Here is a 19,544-nt window from a genome sequence, read left to right on the forward strand (position 1 = left end):
AAAAGGCAGGCCCTCCCTCCTGCAAGGTCCCATCTTCACCAAGTACTTGGGCACCCCGAATTTCCTTGAGGGGCATCTGACGTGCCGGTTGTGGTTTGGGCCCTTGGTCGGCTGAACACAAGTGCCACACAACTGGCTTTGGAAATTAGACCGGATGTCCTTCTTGACGACCTTCTGGACAAAGCTGCCCAGCGGGCAGCAGGGGCCGAGGCAGAGGCCGAGGGCCAAGCCCCTTGCATGAATTTCGTGCATTGGGTCTCTAATATATATATATAACAGCAGAAGAGTGAACTACGTCCAGGGAAGAACAATTTGCAAATTCAATTAGATGCCATTCAGATTCCCAGTGCCAGTTCTTTTTCATTTTTCTCCTTTGGCTCTGAACCACCCTATTTTCACGAAGTGTCTATGATAACATACTAATGCTAACAGCTAACCCTTACTGGGCACTTTCCCTTGCCAGCCAGGCATGTGCCATTTGCATGTGCCATTCATTTAGTTCTCTCAACAATGTGATAAGGTGAGTGCTATTATTACCCTTATATTTATAGGGAAGAAAATCGAGGCTCACAGAGGTCAGTTATATTGCCCAAGATCATTCTGACTCCAGGGACCTGAGCCTTCAGCCTGAGGCTGGACTGCCTCCGACGCATGAGCTCCTGAGCTGTCTTTGCTTTGCCTACAAAGCACCCAGGACCAGGGCTTGCCCAGGAAGTAGTTGTTGAATGAATGTCTGCATTTCTACACATCTCGAATTTCCCACCTGGGAACCAGATTCACATTTATCAGTTTACACTATAATTTAAAAGAAGGATCTCCCTTCAGCCAACACCACCTATATATTATATGCAATTTGAAAAAGAGAAATATATCTGCACATATGTATTTTCCCCCAAGTAATCATTTTTAATGAGAGTATTGTGAACAGAAATCCTATTTACAATACTCCTTCCCTGTTCAAAACACATGCTAATTTAGGGAAAGGTAAGTAGAGAGAGGATGGTCATTTTAAACTGTGCAAGTCTGACTTCCAAAAAACTAAAAATTTAAATAAACACAGCTTCATTACTTTCAGGGTCACACATCCTCCCCGCCCCCCCTAATTAATTTAACAAAATATTGCCAGATGTTTTCCCAATCAGATGTCCTCAAGGAAGGGCTGATTTAACACACTGCTAAGAAGAAGGGCACATTATAAATTGTTTAAGTGTAAATAGGCTCCCCTGATATCCTTTCTGCTGTCTTATTTCCACCATTAAAACATTTGGCAAGTCTTTTTTTCTGAGGTGGTGCAGGAGCAAGCAGCCTGATCTGATTTGTCACTAACCAGTCACGTCCCAGTGAATGAGATCTCACTGTGTTTTAGAAAATTTTTCATTTCCTTGAAATCATATTTTCTTACCCAGCTGGTGTGGCTCAGTGGTTGAGCGTCGACCTATGAACCAGGAGGTCATGATTTGATTCCCCGTCAGGGCACATGCCCAGGTTGCAGGCTTGATCCTCAGTGTGGGGTGTGCAGGACAGTCAATGAATGATTCTCGCTCACCACTGATGTTTCTATCTCTCTCTCCCTCTCCTGTCCTCTCTGAAATTAATAAAAATATTTTTTAAAAATAATAAAAATAATTTTTTCTTCTAAAACCTGTAATCCACAGCAAGAAGTGTGGCCGTGTCTACCCAGAACAAGCAGCAAGCTGTGTGGGAAGGAGAGGCACTCACCCTTCTCTGCAAGGCAGACGGAGCTGAGAGTCTCCTGTCCGTGAGCTGGTGGCACGTGCCACAGGGCCAGACACAGCCAGAGTTTGTGGCTGGCATGGAGCAGGATGGCACCATGCACCTGGGTGCCTCCTATGGGACACCCACTAACCACGGCCACGCCAGGCTGGAGAAAATGGACTGGGCCACCTTCCGGCTGGAGATCACCTCCACCATGGTCACGGACAGCGGCACCTATGAGTGCAGAGTGTCCGAGAGGGTCCGGAGCCAGGCCAGAGGTCTGAGCTGGACGCAGAAGATGTCGGTCACTGTAAAATCTCTGGGTAAGTGTCGAAGAAATCCTTTTCTGAAATCACCAACATCTCTTGCAGTGAGATGGGGTGGCATCTGATTGTGTCTCATCCTGAATCCCCTAGTTAAGGTGTGTGTGCCCAGAACACAGAGCATAGTCTTTGGCTACCATGTCTGCCAGTTAATCTCCAAAGTTCACTCATCTTTATAAAAATCATCTTTTTTTTTAAGTCCTCACCTGAGGATATTTTTCCCATTGGTTTTTAGAGAGAGTGGAAGGGAGAAGGAGAAAAAGAGAGAGAAAAACATCGATCTTACATCGATTGGTTGCCTCCCTTTACGTGCCTGGTGTTGATTGAGCTTGCACCGGGCTACATGCCCTTGAGTGGAATTAAATCTGGGACCCTTCAGTCAGGCTGACGCTCTATCCACTGAGCCAAACTGGCCAGGTCTAGAAAGATCATCTTGAAGGTCCAACTTGTAAGCTGTCATTCAAGGCTAAAAAGGAAATCCTAGGAATTGGAGTAGACTTAGAGAAGAGGTATGCCAAGTGGAGCTGAGTCCCATACACTCAGCTTTTGACAGCTGCAGCCCTGGAATGACAGTCTGCCTGGTGTGTGCCGAAGCATGTACTGCACATGAGTGGGGGTAAGGGAAGGAGGCCGGGCACCGGGCCTGGGGGCACCCCTCCCCCTCAGTGGCAGCTGCCTAAGGAGCCGACTGGACAAACACTGCCTGTTTGTTGTTGCTGCTGAGGACGCTCTGAGAAGAGGCTCAACTTTGGAAAATTGAGGTCAGCATTCAGGACAGACTGTACTGTGAATCAGCATCTACCCCCCAAATACTTGGTACTCCCCGGGGACGAATGATGGTTCGGTGTGCAGAGGTGGTGCCTGGGAAGCTGGGCAGGGCTGGACTTTGGTTTGATAAACATACTACAAATTGCGTTTCGCATTTCTGCCCACAGCGTCGAGTTTACAAGTTAGTCTGATGAGCCGTCAACCGCAAGTGAAATTAACCAGCACCGTTGACCTGGCCTGCATAGTGGGGGCCGGCTACTCTGACCTCCAGGTACCACTCACCGTGACATGGCAGTTCCAGCCCGCTGGCTCTCACGTCTCTCACCAGCTCATTCGAGTCACTCATAATGGCACCATTGAGTGGGGGGACTTCCCGTCCCAGTTCCAAAGGAGGACAAAGATTTCACAGTCTTCGTTTCGTTCTCAACTCTTAATCCACGAGGCCACCGAGGAAGAGGCGGGAGTGTATCGGTGTAAGGTGGAGGTTTATGACAGAAATTCCCTGCCCATGAATGGCCCGGCGCGGGCTTCTGCCAGCTCTCATCCCCTGAGGATAGTCATCTCTTTACCAGGTAATCACCACTCAAAATTAATCCCTGCTTTTTTTCTTTTTAACCTCAGCTGAGAATATTTTTTTCCTTTAATTTTTTAGAGAGAGTGGAAGGGGATGAGGGGGAGAGAGACAGAGAGACAGAGACACAGAAACACACACACACATCGATTGGTTGCCTCCCATTATCTTGAAAGACTCCTTTTCTGATCTCCAGACCCGTCTATGCAGCTGCCTCCAAGACATGTCTACACTCAATATGTCAAAACATAAATGCACCATTATTATCCCCCCAAAGCTACTTCTCCTCCATTGTCTTTTATGTCCCCACCACCCACCAGTGACCCACATGGGAAGCCCGAGTCATTCACCACTCTTCCGTGCTCACCTCATATCCACACTCCCATAGCACGACCTGCAAGGTCCTTTATGATTTGGTACGTTTTATGTCTCTCCAGCATCATCTCCTTCCACTTTCCATCTTGAATTTGAGCCCCAGCCACCCTGAATTACTTGCAGTTCCTCAAAATACTCTATGTTCTGTCTCATTTTCAAAATCTTTGTTCCAGTTGCTTCTTTTGTATAGGATTTCACTCCTTCTCCATCAGTCTAATTCCTATGAACCCTTACGACTTAGCTTGGAGCTATTTCCTCCAGGAAGCGTCTCGCACTCCCACCGTTGGGTGAGGTGGTCCTGGAGTGTGCTTCGATGGCCACTCCTGCATACCTCTGTCCTGCGTGGGTGACACAATCCTATAACCTCTAAGCCTCTGTCCTTGCACTAGTCCTTCCCACAGTTGAGTGGCTGCATAGAGACATATAAATCTTTTTTTTTTTTTTGCCACTCAATGGGTTTCTTTCAAAAAAAAAGGAAACACTATGTATGCACTTCAGGACTTCACAGTTGAGTGGCTTACAAAAGATATATATATCTTTTTTTTTTTTTGCCACTCAATGGGTTTCTTTCTTGAGACATACAATTTTAATAGCCCACATACAACTTCCTTTTGTTTACCCATGTTTGAAGGCTCATACAACTAGACTGGCAAATTGTGAATCCAAGGGTGTTCTGGCTAGTGAACACACAGACAAAGAACTTCCTCTCCCTTTGAGTTATAAAAGGCTACAGAAGAGAAGATGTCTGTGCTTAAACACTGAGGCGCTATCCTGTGGAAGATTGGGCTTTTCTGTATGACTCTTCCTTACTGCCCCACCCGCCTGTCCCCTCCCCCTGGGCAAGGGTAAAACCAGGACCCGTGGATGGAGGTTGTGGAGAGGTAAAACTCACCTTGATATCAGGAAGAATTCTCTAGTGGCAGAGCTATCTGAAGACGGAATAGGCCGCTTTGTCAGGTAGTGAGTTGTGAGAGGCTGAATGAGCTGTCGGTGGGGCTGTTGGAGAGGTAGTTCACACATCTGAGGGATGGAGGAGGCATTGCTCTAGTTGGCCTCTTCTGTGTATCTTCTCCCTTGAAACTCTGTCTTCTAACAAAGTAAAATATGTCGCTGCTTCCATTCTTTTAATTTAGAGAGCAAGCTAAAAGTGAACTCCAGCAGCCAAGCCCAAGAGCTTGCCATCAACTCCAACGCCGCCGTGGAATGTAGCATCTTATCCAAGACAACTGGGCACCTGCAGTTGGCCGTTATTTGGTACTTCTCTCCCATTTCCTCTAACGCATCCTGGCTGAGGATCCTGGAAACGGACCAAACCAATGTTGTAAAATATGGGGATGAATTTCATTCCCCTCGGCGAAAACAGAAATTCCACACCGAGAAAGTTTCCCAAGACATGTTTCAGCTACACATTCTGAATGTGGAAGACAGCGATCAGGGCAGATACCGCTGCGCGGTGCAGGAGTGGCTCTTGGCTGCAAATGGCACTGGGTACAAGCTTGGAGAGGAGACATCGGGTGTGACGGAACTGAAACTCAGGCCCACAGGTAAACTTGTGAGTGTACTCACACATCTTTCTGTAGGGTTGCCATCTTCTCTCAGGCGGTTGTTCTTCGGACTGATCGCATGAAGGTAAAAATAGGACCTAGAGTCCTAGGAATAATGTCCTACACAGTGACGGTAGGACCCAGAAACCCACCAGAGAGGTGCGGGGGGTCACCTAAGGTGAATCAATCTGAGGATTTAGGGGCTTGGAGGGGAGTAAGAGTCCTTTGATTGGTTTGCCGAGCAGCCTGGCAGCCTGGTCCAGGCAGCTACCCAGGGTATCATATCTTCAGATCTCTACTAGTATAATAACAAGCTGTGTCATTCCAGTGGGGCTCTATTGTAATTTGGCAGAGAAAGAGTAATACGAAGCATATTTCTCCCACTGTGAACAGAAACTGTACAACTCTACAGGGATGTGTGCAGAAATTGCTTTTCAACATTTGGCTGCCTAAACAGAAGGCGAGGAAGAGTAGTTAACCGTTGGAATGGCTTACTGAGGGGATCGCCTCTGCCTCCGGAGATCTTTAAAAATGTAATAGGAGTTCCACCCATTGCATTGGCTTGAGAGAGCTGTGGTCCCGTGTGGGCAGGCTTGAGCAGACCTCTCAGCCTTCCATAGGTCACCTCCAGTGTTGGTTAACATTAAATAAATGTCACGGCTAAGGGTTGGGAACTGGACGAGATCCAGCAGCACGATGCAGATAAGTTCATCTACTTTGGCACTTAAGGTTCTATTTTTGATGTAACATCAACAGCAAGATTGTACTGAGCTTTACTGTGTGTTAGGCGGTTAGGAATACACAGATAGAAGGCACAGCTCTTGCCCGAAGGAGCTCACAGTCTACTACGGCCGTAGGGAGCCCCTCTGGCTCCCCTTCTCACTGTTCTTCAGACCCTTCTTCCTCTCCCTGCTAAACGTGGGTGTTCCTCAGGGCTGGGTCCTGGGCCCATTTTTCTCCTTCTTCCCTGCTCTCTTCAGAGCTTCATAGACACTGCCTTGATTCCACTGCCGCCTTCAATGAGCTGGCTCTAGGTCTCTATTCTTAGCCTGGCCTCCTGCGCTCCGGGGCTTTTAACCAGCGGCCCGCTGGGTATTGCTACCTGGATGCCTCGGAGTCCCTCACACTCAGTATGTCCTATATTGCATTTAGCCTCTCTGCTGTCCCATCAGCTCGTGCACACTCAGCATTCTCCATCTGCGGGGCTGGCATCCCTTCCTCCCCATTGTCTAAGCCAAATCTTTTTTTTTTTAATATATTTTTATTGATTTCAGAGAGGAAGGGAGAGGGAGAGAGAGATAGAAACATCAATGATGAGAGAGAATCATTGATCGGCCGCCTCCTGGACGCCCCCTACTGGGGATCGAGCCTGCAACCTGGGCATGTGCCCTTGACTGGAATCGAACCCAGGACCTATCCACCGAGCCAAACCAGCTAGGGCTAAGCCAAATCTTGACAATGTGTGCACGTCCCTTTAAGGAGGCAGCCACTGCTGAACTCAAGCCAGAGCTCCCCATGCAAGTATGTGGGCTCAGTGTTGTCCGTCGTTTAGTATAGCAAGAAAGGCCGACAGTTGTTTTGTGTGTGTGACATGGCTCATTTTGAGGCAAATTCAATCCTTTTAAAATCCGGAGAGTGTCAAACAAACATATTGGGGTGTGGCTGCTGCAGTGGCCAGCTGAGCACCCTGGTGTCAGGAGTGGGTTAAGGAAGAGGCCCAGGGTAAGATCCTGAGAAGGGACATTTATAAGAGGGACATTTTCTCTGAACTCAGAAGAGGAGAGGAGTTCAAGAAGAAAATGAACTTTGGTGACAAAAACCACAGAGGGCACAGAAAGGACTGGAGCAGGAAATTAGGCCCTTACTGGGGACCTGGCCGGAGGATGGTAGTGGCATTTGGAGGGCTGGCTGCAGTAACGTAGGGAAGTACTTTGAAGGGAGGAAGCAGGTAAATACTAGTTAACACATAAGCTAGTATTTCCCATGCTTTGCCATCAAGAGAAGGAAAGAGTAAAGAATGGTAACTGGAAAAGAATCCAGGACCAGGCAGAGTTGTTCTTTTTTGTTTTCTCTTTATTGTTGAAAGTATTACAGATGACCCCCTTCCCTCCATTGTCCCCTTCTAGCCTGCACCTGTCCCCCGCCCCAGGCCCTCACCACACAAAGTTGTTCTTTTATTTTTTTTTAATATATTTTTATTGATTTTTTACAGAGAGGAAGGGAGAGAGATAGAGAGTTAGAAACATCGATGAGAGAGAAACATCGATCAGCTGCCTCCTGCACATCCCCCACTGGGGAAGTGCCCGCAACCCAGGTACATGCCCTTGACCGGAATCGAACCTGGGACCTTTCAGTCCATAGGCCGATGCTCTATCCACTGAGCCAAATCGGTTTCGGCACAAAGTTGTTCTTTTAAAGAGAGATTAATACATTTGTTTGTAGTAGAGTTTAGCATTTAGTACATATTTGCTTTCTTTTTTGTTTGTTTGCTTGTAACGACTCTAGCCTTCATTACAATTCCTTACCTGATGAGAGAGAAAAAACATTTTTAAGTGTCAAAATCTGTTTAAAACTTAGTCTAATCCAATAAGGTAAATGGTCTCCTTGAGTAGTATTCTAACGCGTGTACAAAAATGGTCGGTCTCTCAGACAAACCTCCTCCTTCCCAGGTGTGTGGGAGGAGGGCGATTTGCTAAGAAGGAAGGGCAAGGTGGAATAGCTGACTTGAGGGATGGGGTGGGGGGTGTGGAGTGGAAGTTTTGACTGGTCCCCCTGGGAAGCAGAAGAGACAGGTGACAGGGAGAAGTAAAAGCAGCAGGCAGAGCACCCACTGAAGCTGGGTGGCTTTCCGCGGCAGGTCAGGCAGAGAAAAGGTGTGGCTAAAGGATGGAAGTGGCTGGTTTGATTCATAGCAGAGAATGTTCTCGCAAACATGGAAGAAGGACAGAGGTCAAAGAAAAGTGTTGGAGAGGAAGGACTTGATGTAAAGAGTATCAACCTGACCTCCTCCGGGAGAGTGAGGTGCTTCAGAGGTGCCTGGTCTACAAGCCCGGGTTCTTCTCTAACTTACCCCCATTTTATTTCCTAGGAACTAAGGTCCGTGTCTCCAAGGTGCACTGGACAGAAAATGCTACGGAGCACGGAGAGGCGGCCATGCACTGCGGCCTGGAGAGCGCGGGCGGCTCGGCCTCCCTGTTCTCTGTGACGTGGTACTGGGCCAGAGAACATTCTGGAAGTAAGAAGCTGGTGCACCTGCAGCACGACGGTTTGCTGGAGTATGGTGAAGAGCGGCTCAGGAGGCGCCTGCACTGTTACCGTTCGTCCCCTGCAGACTTCGTCCTGGAGCTTCGTCGGGTGGAGATGGAGGATGCTGGGGCGTACTGGTGCCGGGTGGTGGAGTGGCAGCTCCATGGCACCCCAAGCAAGTGGGTCAGCCAGGCGTCGGATGAGTCGCAGCGTATGGTGCTCACAGTGCTGCCCTCAGGTAACGAGGGGTCAACCCGGCTTGGCTCATGGGCAAGAGGCCCTCTGTCTCCCCTCTTCTCCTTTCCCTCTCAGCTATGGTTGGCTCCTTCTTCAGGCTGAAAACAGTTCCAGACTCCCTAACACAGCGACTTTGTCTTTTCTCTCGGAAGTAACTTATTTGGACAGACAAGGTCTACTTGAGGTTTTAGCATAGACATTGAAATGTCAGGGGACTCCGCGCTTGCTTCTCGTCCCAAACAAAAAAGCCTTCAGCATTACATCCCCAAATAACCGAAGCGTGTGTGCAGCAGACATGCTTACCTCCTGGCTGATCTTGAATGTCAGGATGCTGATGTGCAGTGGGGGTGGGGAGGAAGGAGAGGGACCTGGTGACTTTACCTCTGATCTGGTTGAACCAATATCAGCTACATCTCTGCTCCCTGAGTCAAAATCAAAACAAAACAAGGAGGAAACACCTTTCTCAATGACCAAGAGCCAAGCTTCTTATCTCTCTGTGTGCGCAGCCAACTCCCAGGACTTTGATGGGGACGGTCACGTGATGTGCCTCTCCTATTTGCACCTTGGAAGGCCTCAGGGGAGGAAGTGCACCTGATAGACTTGTTTAGAGGCTCCAACAGGGAGGCAAGCTCCTTGAAGACCATTGGCCAGAGGGTGACCCCTCTCTGTGTGGGAAGGTCGTCCTATCCAGCTGAGCCCACAGATTCAGGAGGGAGGTGGAACAAGGGACGCTGGGGGAGAAGAAGGCACCCTTCCAGCCAGCGCCGCGCCAAGCATATCATAGCCATTTATTAAGCAGTTGTTAATGAAAGCAAAAATGTCTCCAGCCAGACCAGTAAATCTTCCCGGGCGATCAGTGAGCTGGCAGAGGCTGTAGCCAGCTCGTTCTCTGAGCCACTTCTGCCCGGTGGGGCTTAAGGAGAAGGTGAGAGGTGAGCGATGAGCTAAACAAACTGTGGAAAAGGGTCATCAGAGAGGCAGCGGTGTGGTCTTGGTTCCCTACCCCAGGAAGGGTACAAAGGATGGATGGAGATAACATTCCTAGGACACCCGCTAGCTTTGGTGACACTCCTCAGGAGGGAGAGTGCTGCCGGGAACAAATGGAAGTTTCTCAGGAGTAGGGATGGGTGGCCGCCTCCCAGCTACCCCAGCAGGGCTTCTAGAGTGGAAGTCAAAGCTATCTGATTTGCTCCCTGGGGTTCCATCATCCTCTCCCCTGCCCATTCGTCAGTGAATTTTCCTCCCGAGCCTCCAAGCAGAATTTTTCTTCCCATCAGCTTTTCTTCCATTCCAACAGTTATGGAAGTCCCACACCCCTGAGCGCATTCCCTATACGTTTTCCCATAGAAATTCCTAAGCTCTGCCAAATCAGCACTTTTTTTCAGTAGAATAGACAGTAACTGTAAAAAGTGTATACTTTAGTACATAACTAAAAATCGCATCTCTTTGTGGCATCTTTATAAAACAAGTGTGAGGTTTTAAACAGATGGTCCCTGGAAAGGAAATGTTAAACATGGAGTGGTCTTAGTATCCTTCACAATTGAAGATGGCAGGAGATGAGGCTAGTGAGATGGGGAGGTATAGATCTCAAATGCGTCTGAAGTATGAAGCTAAAGAAAGCGAACTTTATCAGAGAAGTTATGGAGTGCCATTGAACAAGTTCAAGCAGGGGAGTGACGTCATCAGATGTCTGGGACCAGGTAACAAAACTGGAGCGCGTGGTTCCAGTGAAAGCAGAGATGTTAAGAGGCATTTCCCTGGGGGAACCAACCTTGCATTTTCTTCTCCAACTTACCTCCTTAGCTGTGACTAAGCAAAGGCAGACGCTCCAGTCTTTCAAGCTCACCCTCCAACCCCAGACATAGATGTGTTATTCTAGAGACTTCTCTGTGATTGATTAATGGACAAGCTATAGGGCTTCCCGGGAACTGGGTTATTTGTAGTAGTATGGTATTTGTTACTATTTCCAAGCTTTTATTTGGACAAAGATATACTTAAAAAGTGGGTCCTCACTGGAGATATGTGCGCCTACCACCCTGAAGTTTCTGGAGAGACCATGCTATGTATCCACGCTACCCCCATGCCCCCAACAAGGCCTGACACACGGCGCTCACCACGTGTTTGATGAAAGAATGAGCAAACCAGTCTTGTGTTGGCTGCTGTCAGGTGTTCACTTTTGGGGGGACGCACTGGTGTCAGGTTACCCAACCCTACTTTTATTTCTTGGCAGGAGCCGGCTCTCCCACACGGCCAAGTTTTCGTGAGGGTGGGGGAAGAGTTGGTAGCCCCCCGATTGTCCCGTACCTTTCCTCCTCTGAATGTTCCTTGTGACGTGTTTCGCTGCGGGTAGAAGCATGTTGTAAATTAAACCTCATGATGAAATATTGTCATTACATTTTTGGCTCAGTCTTGCACGCCTTGTACTTTGAGCTTTGGGTACTCACTTGCATTAATTCAAAATGCCAAACCGTAATGGTTTTGAATGTCACTAATTCTAACCCAGATAGGGGTGAGGCAGATGGTGGGGAATGGTGATTGCGGGATCCAGAGCAAACACTGTCCTCCCCGGAGAGGTCCTGTGGAAGCAGTGAAGCCGGCGGTTGCTAGCTGGTGGCCAGTCAGTGCTGTGAGGAGCCCACTTTGCTACCCTTTGATGGCAGACGGCTCTAAGTGGAGCAGCCTCCTCCCCATTAAGATAGTCAAGCCCCCTGGCAGTGCCTTCACACTGAAGGTTAGCATCTCATGGCAGAAAAAGCAAGTACCAGAGCTCTTTTCACCTTCTATGTCAGTCGTTCTCAACCTTCCCAATGCCACAGCCCTTTAATACAGTTCCTCATGTCGTGGTGACCCCCAACCATAAAATTATTTTCGTTGCTCCTTCATAACTGTAATTTTGCTACTGTTATGAATCGTCATGTAAATATCTGGTATGCAGGATGTATTTTCATTTGTTACAAATTGAACATAGTTACAGCATAGTGATTCATCACAAAAACAATATGTAATTATATATGTGTCTTCCGATGGTCTTAGGTGACCCCTGTGAAAGGGTCGTTCGACCCCCCAAAGGGGTCACGACCCACAGGTTGAGAACCGCTGTTCTATGTACTGGCCCCATCTCCCCACCGTCACACCACCATCCCAGCAACAGGGATACGTGGGTACTGTGGACTCCCACCTCCCAATTCTCTACCTCCCATGAATAGAAAAAGAAGCCAGAGTCTCCTAAGTAATCATGTGGCTCTTAGTGAATGCCACCCTGGGGGCTGAGGGCTCAGGGATTTCAGGAAGAGACGTGGCCTGTGGAAGAACAGGACCAAGCCTGTGGCCCCAGAGAGGCATCAGCAGGTCAGCCCGTTTTCTCTCTGATCTCTCTGAGAAAGTTGCCTGTGATTTTCCTAACTTTCTCAATAGCATCCTAGCTGATATTTATTCCTTGCTGACTCAACAAATGCACTAGGCACTATGTGAAATGCTTTATTGTGCATTATCTCATTGCGACTCTAGAAATTATTATCCTCATTTGATTGATGAGGGAACTAATGATTAGAGTGGATAAATAACGTGTCCAATGCCAGTCCTGATGAGTGGAAGAGCCAGGATTTGAAGCCAGCTCTCCAAGACACTATGGTAGGTGCTCAGTCACCACCCTGCACAGGAGTAGTATGAAGTACCAAGGCCCTCACCTTTGGTCTCTTCAGCATCTCTGTCTGTGCCTCCTCCTCCTCTTTTTTTTTTTTTCATTTTTAAAATTTTAGGGAGATAGTGAAGGAGATTTGTTTTTCCACTTACTTATGCATTCCTTGGATGATTCTTGTATGTGCCCTGACCAGGGGTTAAACCCACAACCTTGGCATATTGGTTCCATGCTCTAAGCAAGAACCACTCGGGCAGGGCTATCTGTCCTTCTTAACCAAATGCCCTCAAATCTATTCAGATAAGATGTGCGAGAATTGCTGTCATCAAGCAGGGCCTTAGAGAGGGGCTAGACAGGATGTGGAGAGGGGGTGATGAAGGATTCAAATCGAGCTTTTCAGAAACCAAAGCCAGTTTTAAGGTGGAGAATGAAACGAGACCAGAGAAAATGCAGACAATGAAGCCCTGCAGCACCTTGTCAGCCCTGTTCAGCGATGACCTTCACTCTGTGTAAGAAGAGGGCAGGCACGCCCCTGGGTCCCTGTGTGTGGAATTCACTCTCGTAATTGATTCATCCATCAGTCTCCATTGATGACCTGTGGACAAAGCGCTGCACAGAAAAGATGCATGAGACATAGGCCCTGTCCTCCCGGAGTTGCCAGTGCAGAGGTTGGACCAGTGTCTAGATTCTTGACTTCCAACAAAGACACGTTCTTCAAGGAGCAAAATGCATCAGTAATACCAAAAAATGGAATCCTTGTAGTATATGGTTATCAAAATGACCTCGGAATTAGTTGTTTTCTATTTTTTTTTTTTAAATATATTTTGTTGATTTTTTTACAGAGAGGAAAGGAGAGGGGATAGAGAGTTAGAAACATCGATCAGCTGCCTCCTGCACACTCCCTACTGGGGATGTGCCCGCAACCAAGGTACATGCCCTGGGCCGGAATCGAACCTGGGACCCTTCAGTCCGCAGGCCGACGCTCTATCCACTGAGCCAAACTGGTTAGGGTGGAATTTGTTGTTTTCATCTCAACGAGTTTACATCCCAAGAATCCTATAGCTTAACCTCTAAGAAAAGAAGTTGCTTATGTTATTACAAATTTCCCTTGAAAGCACAGCTCCTGTTAGCACCAGATTTTCTGAACAGCCCTGGTTTTGAATATCCTGTCATCAGTAAACGTAGCTGAAGGCCACATTTGGCAGTTGGTGTCTCATGAAACATGTGTCTCTCTCTGCATCAAGAGACTGTAAGCCTGGTCTTTACCCCGTAACTCAAGGTCCTGTGTCCTGGAGCCTGTGGGGGTGCGGTCCTCCCATCTGCTTCCCTGACTGTGTGGCCGGGGCCCGCTGTGGGGCTGCATGTATGTGCTCCCTGTGTCTGGTGCTGCCAGCGCTTCCCTGCAGACTGCAGCTACGGATTGGGTGTCTTCAGCAAGCCTTTCTATATAGTATCCTCGGCCCCCGGCAACCCAGTGTAGTTCAGATCGGCAGCCGTTATTAAGCACATGTGCTAAGCGCTGTAGGGCCCGTAGAAACAGATGGCACCGTCAGACATACCTGTGATGGGACAAAAGAGATGGTTAGAAGGGGATTGAAAGAGATCTGAACAGGTAGGTCTGAGTGGAAGTGGATAGAAGAGAACTGTCTCTGACATGACAGGACCTCCTGGGGGAGGAAGAGGGCCCAGAGGGCTCGGGTGCAGAGCACATGCCAGGGGGAGGCGGCAGTAAGAACAGCACAGGAAAGGAGCTGAATGGAGGGGGCCTGGGGAGTGAGACCAGTTTGGAGGTGCTATTTATGAGGCCTGTGCATGTGAGAGAGAGGGGGGAGGGGAGGGATGAGGAAGCAGCAGCAGTGGGAATAACTCAGTGAAAACAACGGGACCGGCGGCAGAGTTGAGAACGAGGGTTGAATTATAGATATCTTTTCTGAGGAAAGAAGATTAAAGGAGAGGTTTTTCTTTTTTGTTTTGCGTTTCCTCCTGGCTGCTAGTTTTAAGTAGGTCGTTGGAGCCTGCGGTGGTTGGAAATTGCTGGGCGAGGGTGTCGGTTGGAAGAGCACCCTCGGAGTTCTGGGTTCCCACACTCCCCCCTGTGCTCCTCACATGTGACTCAAGGGGCCGGCTGCTCTCTGGGTGTCATTTTCACATGTGTTTGCCTGTAACCGTGACTCCCAGAAATGTGTAAGACTGGTTAGTGCAAGTAAGTGGGAGACTAATGATCCTCTTTGTTTCTCTCTTTTTGTCGTAGAGCCCTCGTTTCCTTCCAGGATCTGCTCGTCGGCACCTTTGATCTATTTTTTATTCATCTGCCCCTTCCTTGTGGTCCTTCTGCTGGTCTCCACCCTCTGCCTCTACTGGAAGGCCAGGAAGTCATCAGCACTGAGGCTAACCTCCCAGAGAGACAAGGCCCTCTGGGTGGGCTTGAAGGGGGTTGGCGATGGGCCCGCCACCACGAGGAAGGAGGAAGAGGAAGACAGTTGAATCCCAAGAAGCGCGCAGCCTTGTGAAGAGTGTGGACTTTGCAGTGGGACTGATCAGACCAGTGTTGAATCCTGGTTCTGCCCTTCTCTGTATCTGTGGCCTTGGGTAAGTTACCCAGGAATCAGAGGAAACAGGTTATCCAGTGTATATGTGGTGCCAGGCACTGTTACATGTTTCTTTATGTGTGACCTCATCTACCCCTTGCATCCCCCCAACAATGAGGAGCTAGATGGCCTCAGTACCCCGTTTTCATTCACCATGCCTCCCAGAGGTTCAGGTTTAATATCTGTGAGCAGAGGAGGCCTGCCCTCACACAGCCTCTGGGAGATGAAGTGAGATCCTACAGCCGTGCCCAGAGGGAGCTGCCCTCAGCTCTCCTAGCTCTTCCATCACTGGTTCCCTGGAGACACCAGGAACGACCTGTCCCACTGACTCCAGGTAATCCTTAGCCTCCAGGGGAGAAGTGTGGGGAAGGGATGCCGGCGAGGCAAAAGGAATTAGGGATATGCCCTTCGTTCCCAGTAAATCTGCCTCCAACAAGAACGTGACTTCCTTCGAGGCAGAAATCTCATCTGTAAATGCCACTCAAGAGCTCTGCATAGCAGGTGCGTCATCAATATTGGTTCTTTGATTAAATGATAAAGCATTTTGTAGCCTGAGTTTCTTTATTTGTTTTTTCCATTTTCTCTGTAAGACTTATCGAGTCATTGCTAAGGAAAAGCTTTTTTCTTTTTTTAATTTTGCGACAGTGCCTCAGTCAGTCCCCCAAGCCCTCATATCATAGCTTCCCTTTCTCCCCATCCCTAAAGTCCTCTCTGGCTCCTGGCTCTTAGCCAGTGCCTAATTTTCTTTAACCCGACAGCACTCTGGGGCTATGGTAGTTATTTGGGGGAGGAGGGGTCCATACTGTCACCATCCCCTCCCACTCCAGCGGGGTCTAGAAGTTCAAGGGGGACAGCCAGTCAAGTCTGGTTCCTCAGGATCCCCTATTCTCAGCCAGGAAAAGTCAAGAGGATAATTGGGGTGGGAGGAGGGGGGAGAGGAGAAGGGGTGTTCATGGTTTAAGACTTTCAACAACTGTGCCCCAGGAGATGACAACTGTCCCCACTGGGCCTGGGGTCCCTTCCCTTTGTTTCAAAAGCTGCTCCAGCCAGAACTGAAAATCAATCAGTGTCACCTAACAGACTTGAGAAAACATCTACTTATTATCTAAGTGGCCGGCAGCATTGCTGGAACACTCGGTAATTTGCATTTCCAAGGAGAGCAATTTATTTTTAATTATTTTATCAGGCACAGACGTCCTCTCCAAACATAATTAGTTCCTTTGCTGGGGGATTGTCAGTGGCTATGAGAACTCCCACTGTAGACCTACTCGTTCCTTAACTTCACCTCCCTTTACGGCCTTGTTTGAAATACCCCAAATGTTTCCTTAAACACATCGGCACACTGTTCCTTTCTCTCAGGAAAGGGAGCATAGCTTTCAGAGAACAAAGCTCAGGTTAAGACTTCTTAGAAAGTATGATGAATGCCTCCCCCTCCCAATTTTTCCAGAAACCGCTATTTTCATTGGGATATTGAAGATTCTGGTGCTTCCCCTCCCTCCACTGCCTCTCTCTCCACTTGGATACCGCCTTTCAGCTCTTAGCTCAAGTGCCACTGTTTCATGTTTGACTACAGCACAGAGGCTGCCAGAGGGGACACTGGAATATCTAACTGCCCCCCACCCAGCGGAGTCGGGGGTGATCATTTCCCAGGGAGCGTCCTGTGTCCGGCCCGGGATGGGGGTGAGGGGTCCGGTGGGGACCAAGCTGGCACAGCCCCACCCCCCTTGCTTATCACCTTGTCTGTTCTGGACGCTCTGCTTTCAGTGATGGGATGTGGAACATGTCGTATTTTCTAAGAAGACACATTGCACTCTTTGGCTCATGGTGAGGTTTCAGGCAATGAAAACCCCGCCAGTCTTCTTCTTTTCCTTTATGAACTTCTAGAATAAAATTTGTTCTCACCCATTTCCATAGGCATTTTACACGAAATCTCTACTCACCCCGGTTGTGTACTTGTTCGTCTTAGTTCTTAAAACTTAACGGAGAACTTCACCTTTCCTCGTTGATTTAAACCTTTCCATTCTGGTTTTACTTTACTTGCTTGTGTTATAAATTCTCCCTGGCAACAGGACAAACCTCTGCCTCAGGACTTGGCTACCTAGGCCCCACGGGCAAAATATAGCCCACCCTGGTTTCTTAAAATACAATTTGTTGGAATACAGCCCCTGCCTTCGGTTTGCCCACATATACTCTGTGGCCACTGTCATGACAAAATGGCGGAGTCAAGCAGTTGCTATGGAGACTGTAGGGCCTTCGCAAAGCCTGAGATGTTTGCTGTCTGGCTCTTTATGGAAAATGTTTGACAACCCTGCTCTCTTTAAGTGGCTAGTGTTCCATCTGTCTTCACCATGTGTTATGTTCCTGGGAAACTTGATTTGACTTATTATTTCTGCACCGGTTATAGATCTGATTAATTTAACAAAGAATCTAAGGCTTCCATATTGGTGTCTCGCCCAGCAGTTCTGCAGGTGGGATCCTCTCCACCACACTCCTACTAGTGATGAAAACTCCACACCATCCTGCTGAGCACTTACTCTGTACAGGACGAGATGACACAGAGATGACTAAGGCAGGAATAGGCTCCATTCATTATCTTCAGTCTATTGAGGCATCTATAGGAACAACGGATTTATGGCAGCAGATGAACGCAAAGGTAGATTGGAGTCATGTGCCATCATTGTCTCTTACAATGGGACAGGGGTTCATCTCAGAGTTTCATGGCCTCCCCGTGTGAGAGGGATTCTTCTTCCCATCCTATAGGCAAGAAACTGAAATTCAGAGGGGTGGGGACTTATCTAGCATCACCCAGCCATCTGCAGAAGAGTAAGAGCTCAAACTGACGTTGGCTGACTAGTCCTGGGCTCTTCCTGTAATGAGCGTGACAGGTGCTTGTTTTGTCACATGCTCTCGAAGTGCTGGTTTGTTCCAAAAAGGGGGAAAGGATTCAGACTATAAGAGCAGGGGACCGCTTTGCACTCCGCCCTGATCCCCAGATTTCCATTCAACCCAATGCATGTTGATTCAATAGCTCCTCTGTGTTGCCTTATGATGGTGTTCAAATAGACACAAGAGCATGTTTTTGTTACAGTCTCCCATGACTGAAGGCGGATGCTACAAGTTCTAAAGTCTGTCTTTAGGGAATCTTTGTTTTGCTTAATGGCCTGTCTCCAGCAGCTCTCTGTACCACCCTGCTGGCAGCCGGAAATGGTTTGAGGATCTTCTGTTCTCCATAGCCAAGGCATGACCAGCCCCATTAGAGGGCGCTGATGCAAAATGGTCTTTATTCCCTAAGTGTGGGCCAAGTACCTTCTAGCCATAAAAGTGACAAGTTGGGGTGCTGTGTGCAAAAAGGCACCACTATTGAAGGAAAACATTGAGCAGTGTTTAGGAGTCTGAAGCGGCTGGAGTTAGCATCACTATTGAGTAAGGGTTACTGGCTCTGTCCAACATCAGCTCCCAACACACATGTACGTCTAAATTCCTCACCTGAAACATTTTCCCTGATGGAGAGAAAGGTATCCAGTGTAGTATTAAGTATGGGTCATTCAAATGCAGTAAACTGGGAGACTTCCGCTTAGCACCTATGATATTTAGTAATCTTTACACCCAAAAGAACTAGTCAACATTTGAGCCCTCCTAAGAAGTAAGCTGCAGTGAGATACAATTGAAGCTACAACTGCTTCCTCTTAGGACAGTGATGGCCAACCTATGACATGCGTGTCAGAGGTGACAGGCAAACTCATGTTTTTGGTTGATTTTTCTTTGTTAAATGGCATTTAAATATATAAAATAAATATCAAAAATATAAGTCTTTGTTTTACTATGGTTGCAAATATCAAAAAATTTCTATATGTGACACGGCACCAGAGTTAAGTTAGGGTTTTTCAAAATGCTGACACACCGAGCTCAAAAGGTTCGCCATCACTGTCTTAGGATCTTCCACTTTGACTTTTTGCTCCTTTTAAATGATGTGCCCAATGAGTGCTTCGGTAACTCAATAGTCAGGAATGTGAGCTTTGGACTTGGACTCCTAGGTTCAAATCCTGATATCACTCACCAGTTGTGTAGTCTTTAGCAGTTAATTCCTCTTGGCCTTGATTCCCTCCTCCATAAAGTGAGAATAATACCCACTACTTCGTAGGATTTGTTATAAGGATTATATGAGATATTCATGTGAAGGAGAAGTCATACATGTTAGAGATCATCATCATTATTGACATCAGTGACCTGCTGGCCCTTTGGATCCTTTCTATTCCTGAAAAGGAAACCAGACAGCCGTACTTTACTACCTAATTCTTAACACAACAGTGGAGAGAACAGGGCAAGAGAATGAAATGCAAGCATGGGCTTGGCCACAAAATGGGATCCTTGCTTGGGTCCTCAGCCCAAAAGGCTAATTTAGAGAAGTGTAAAGTTTCAGAAAGAGTTGGGATATCAAGGCGGTGTGGACAGAGGAATATTTGGATAAAATTGTCTGAGCGCTTTACAGTTAAATGAGGAGTCAAGATAGTTTAATCCAGGAGTTCCAAGTGAATATAT

General features: G+C 47.9%; 1 protein-coding gene across 1 annotated transcript in view; it reads left to right on the forward strand.

Annotated features, from left to right (window-relative positions):
• Positions 1-15,560, forward strand: part of CD101 (CD101 molecule) — a 30,791-nt gene extending 15,231 nt beyond the window's left edge. The window contains exons 5-9 of the mRNA XM_006763054.2: positions 1,656-2,039; positions 2,975-3,379; positions 4,887-5,297; positions 8,386-8,781; positions 14,669-15,560. Of these exons, the coding sequence (XP_006763117.1) occupies positions 1,656-2,039; positions 2,975-3,379; positions 4,887-5,297; positions 8,386-8,781; positions 14,669-14,901 (1,829 nt within the window). The 3' untranslated portion in view covers positions 14,902-15,560. The remainder of the gene's footprint in view (positions 1-1,655; positions 2,040-2,974; positions 3,380-4,886; positions 5,298-8,385; positions 8,782-14,668) is intronic.
• The last annotated feature ends 3,984 nt before the right edge of the window (positions 15,561-19,544 follow it).

This window comes from Myotis davidii, unplaced genomic scaffold, assembly GCF_000327345.1.
Source record: "Myotis davidii unplaced genomic scaffold, ASM32734v1 scaffold217, whole genome shotgun sequence".
Taxonomy (NCBI): Eukaryota; Metazoa; Chordata; class Mammalia; order Chiroptera; family Vespertilionidae; genus Myotis; species Myotis davidii.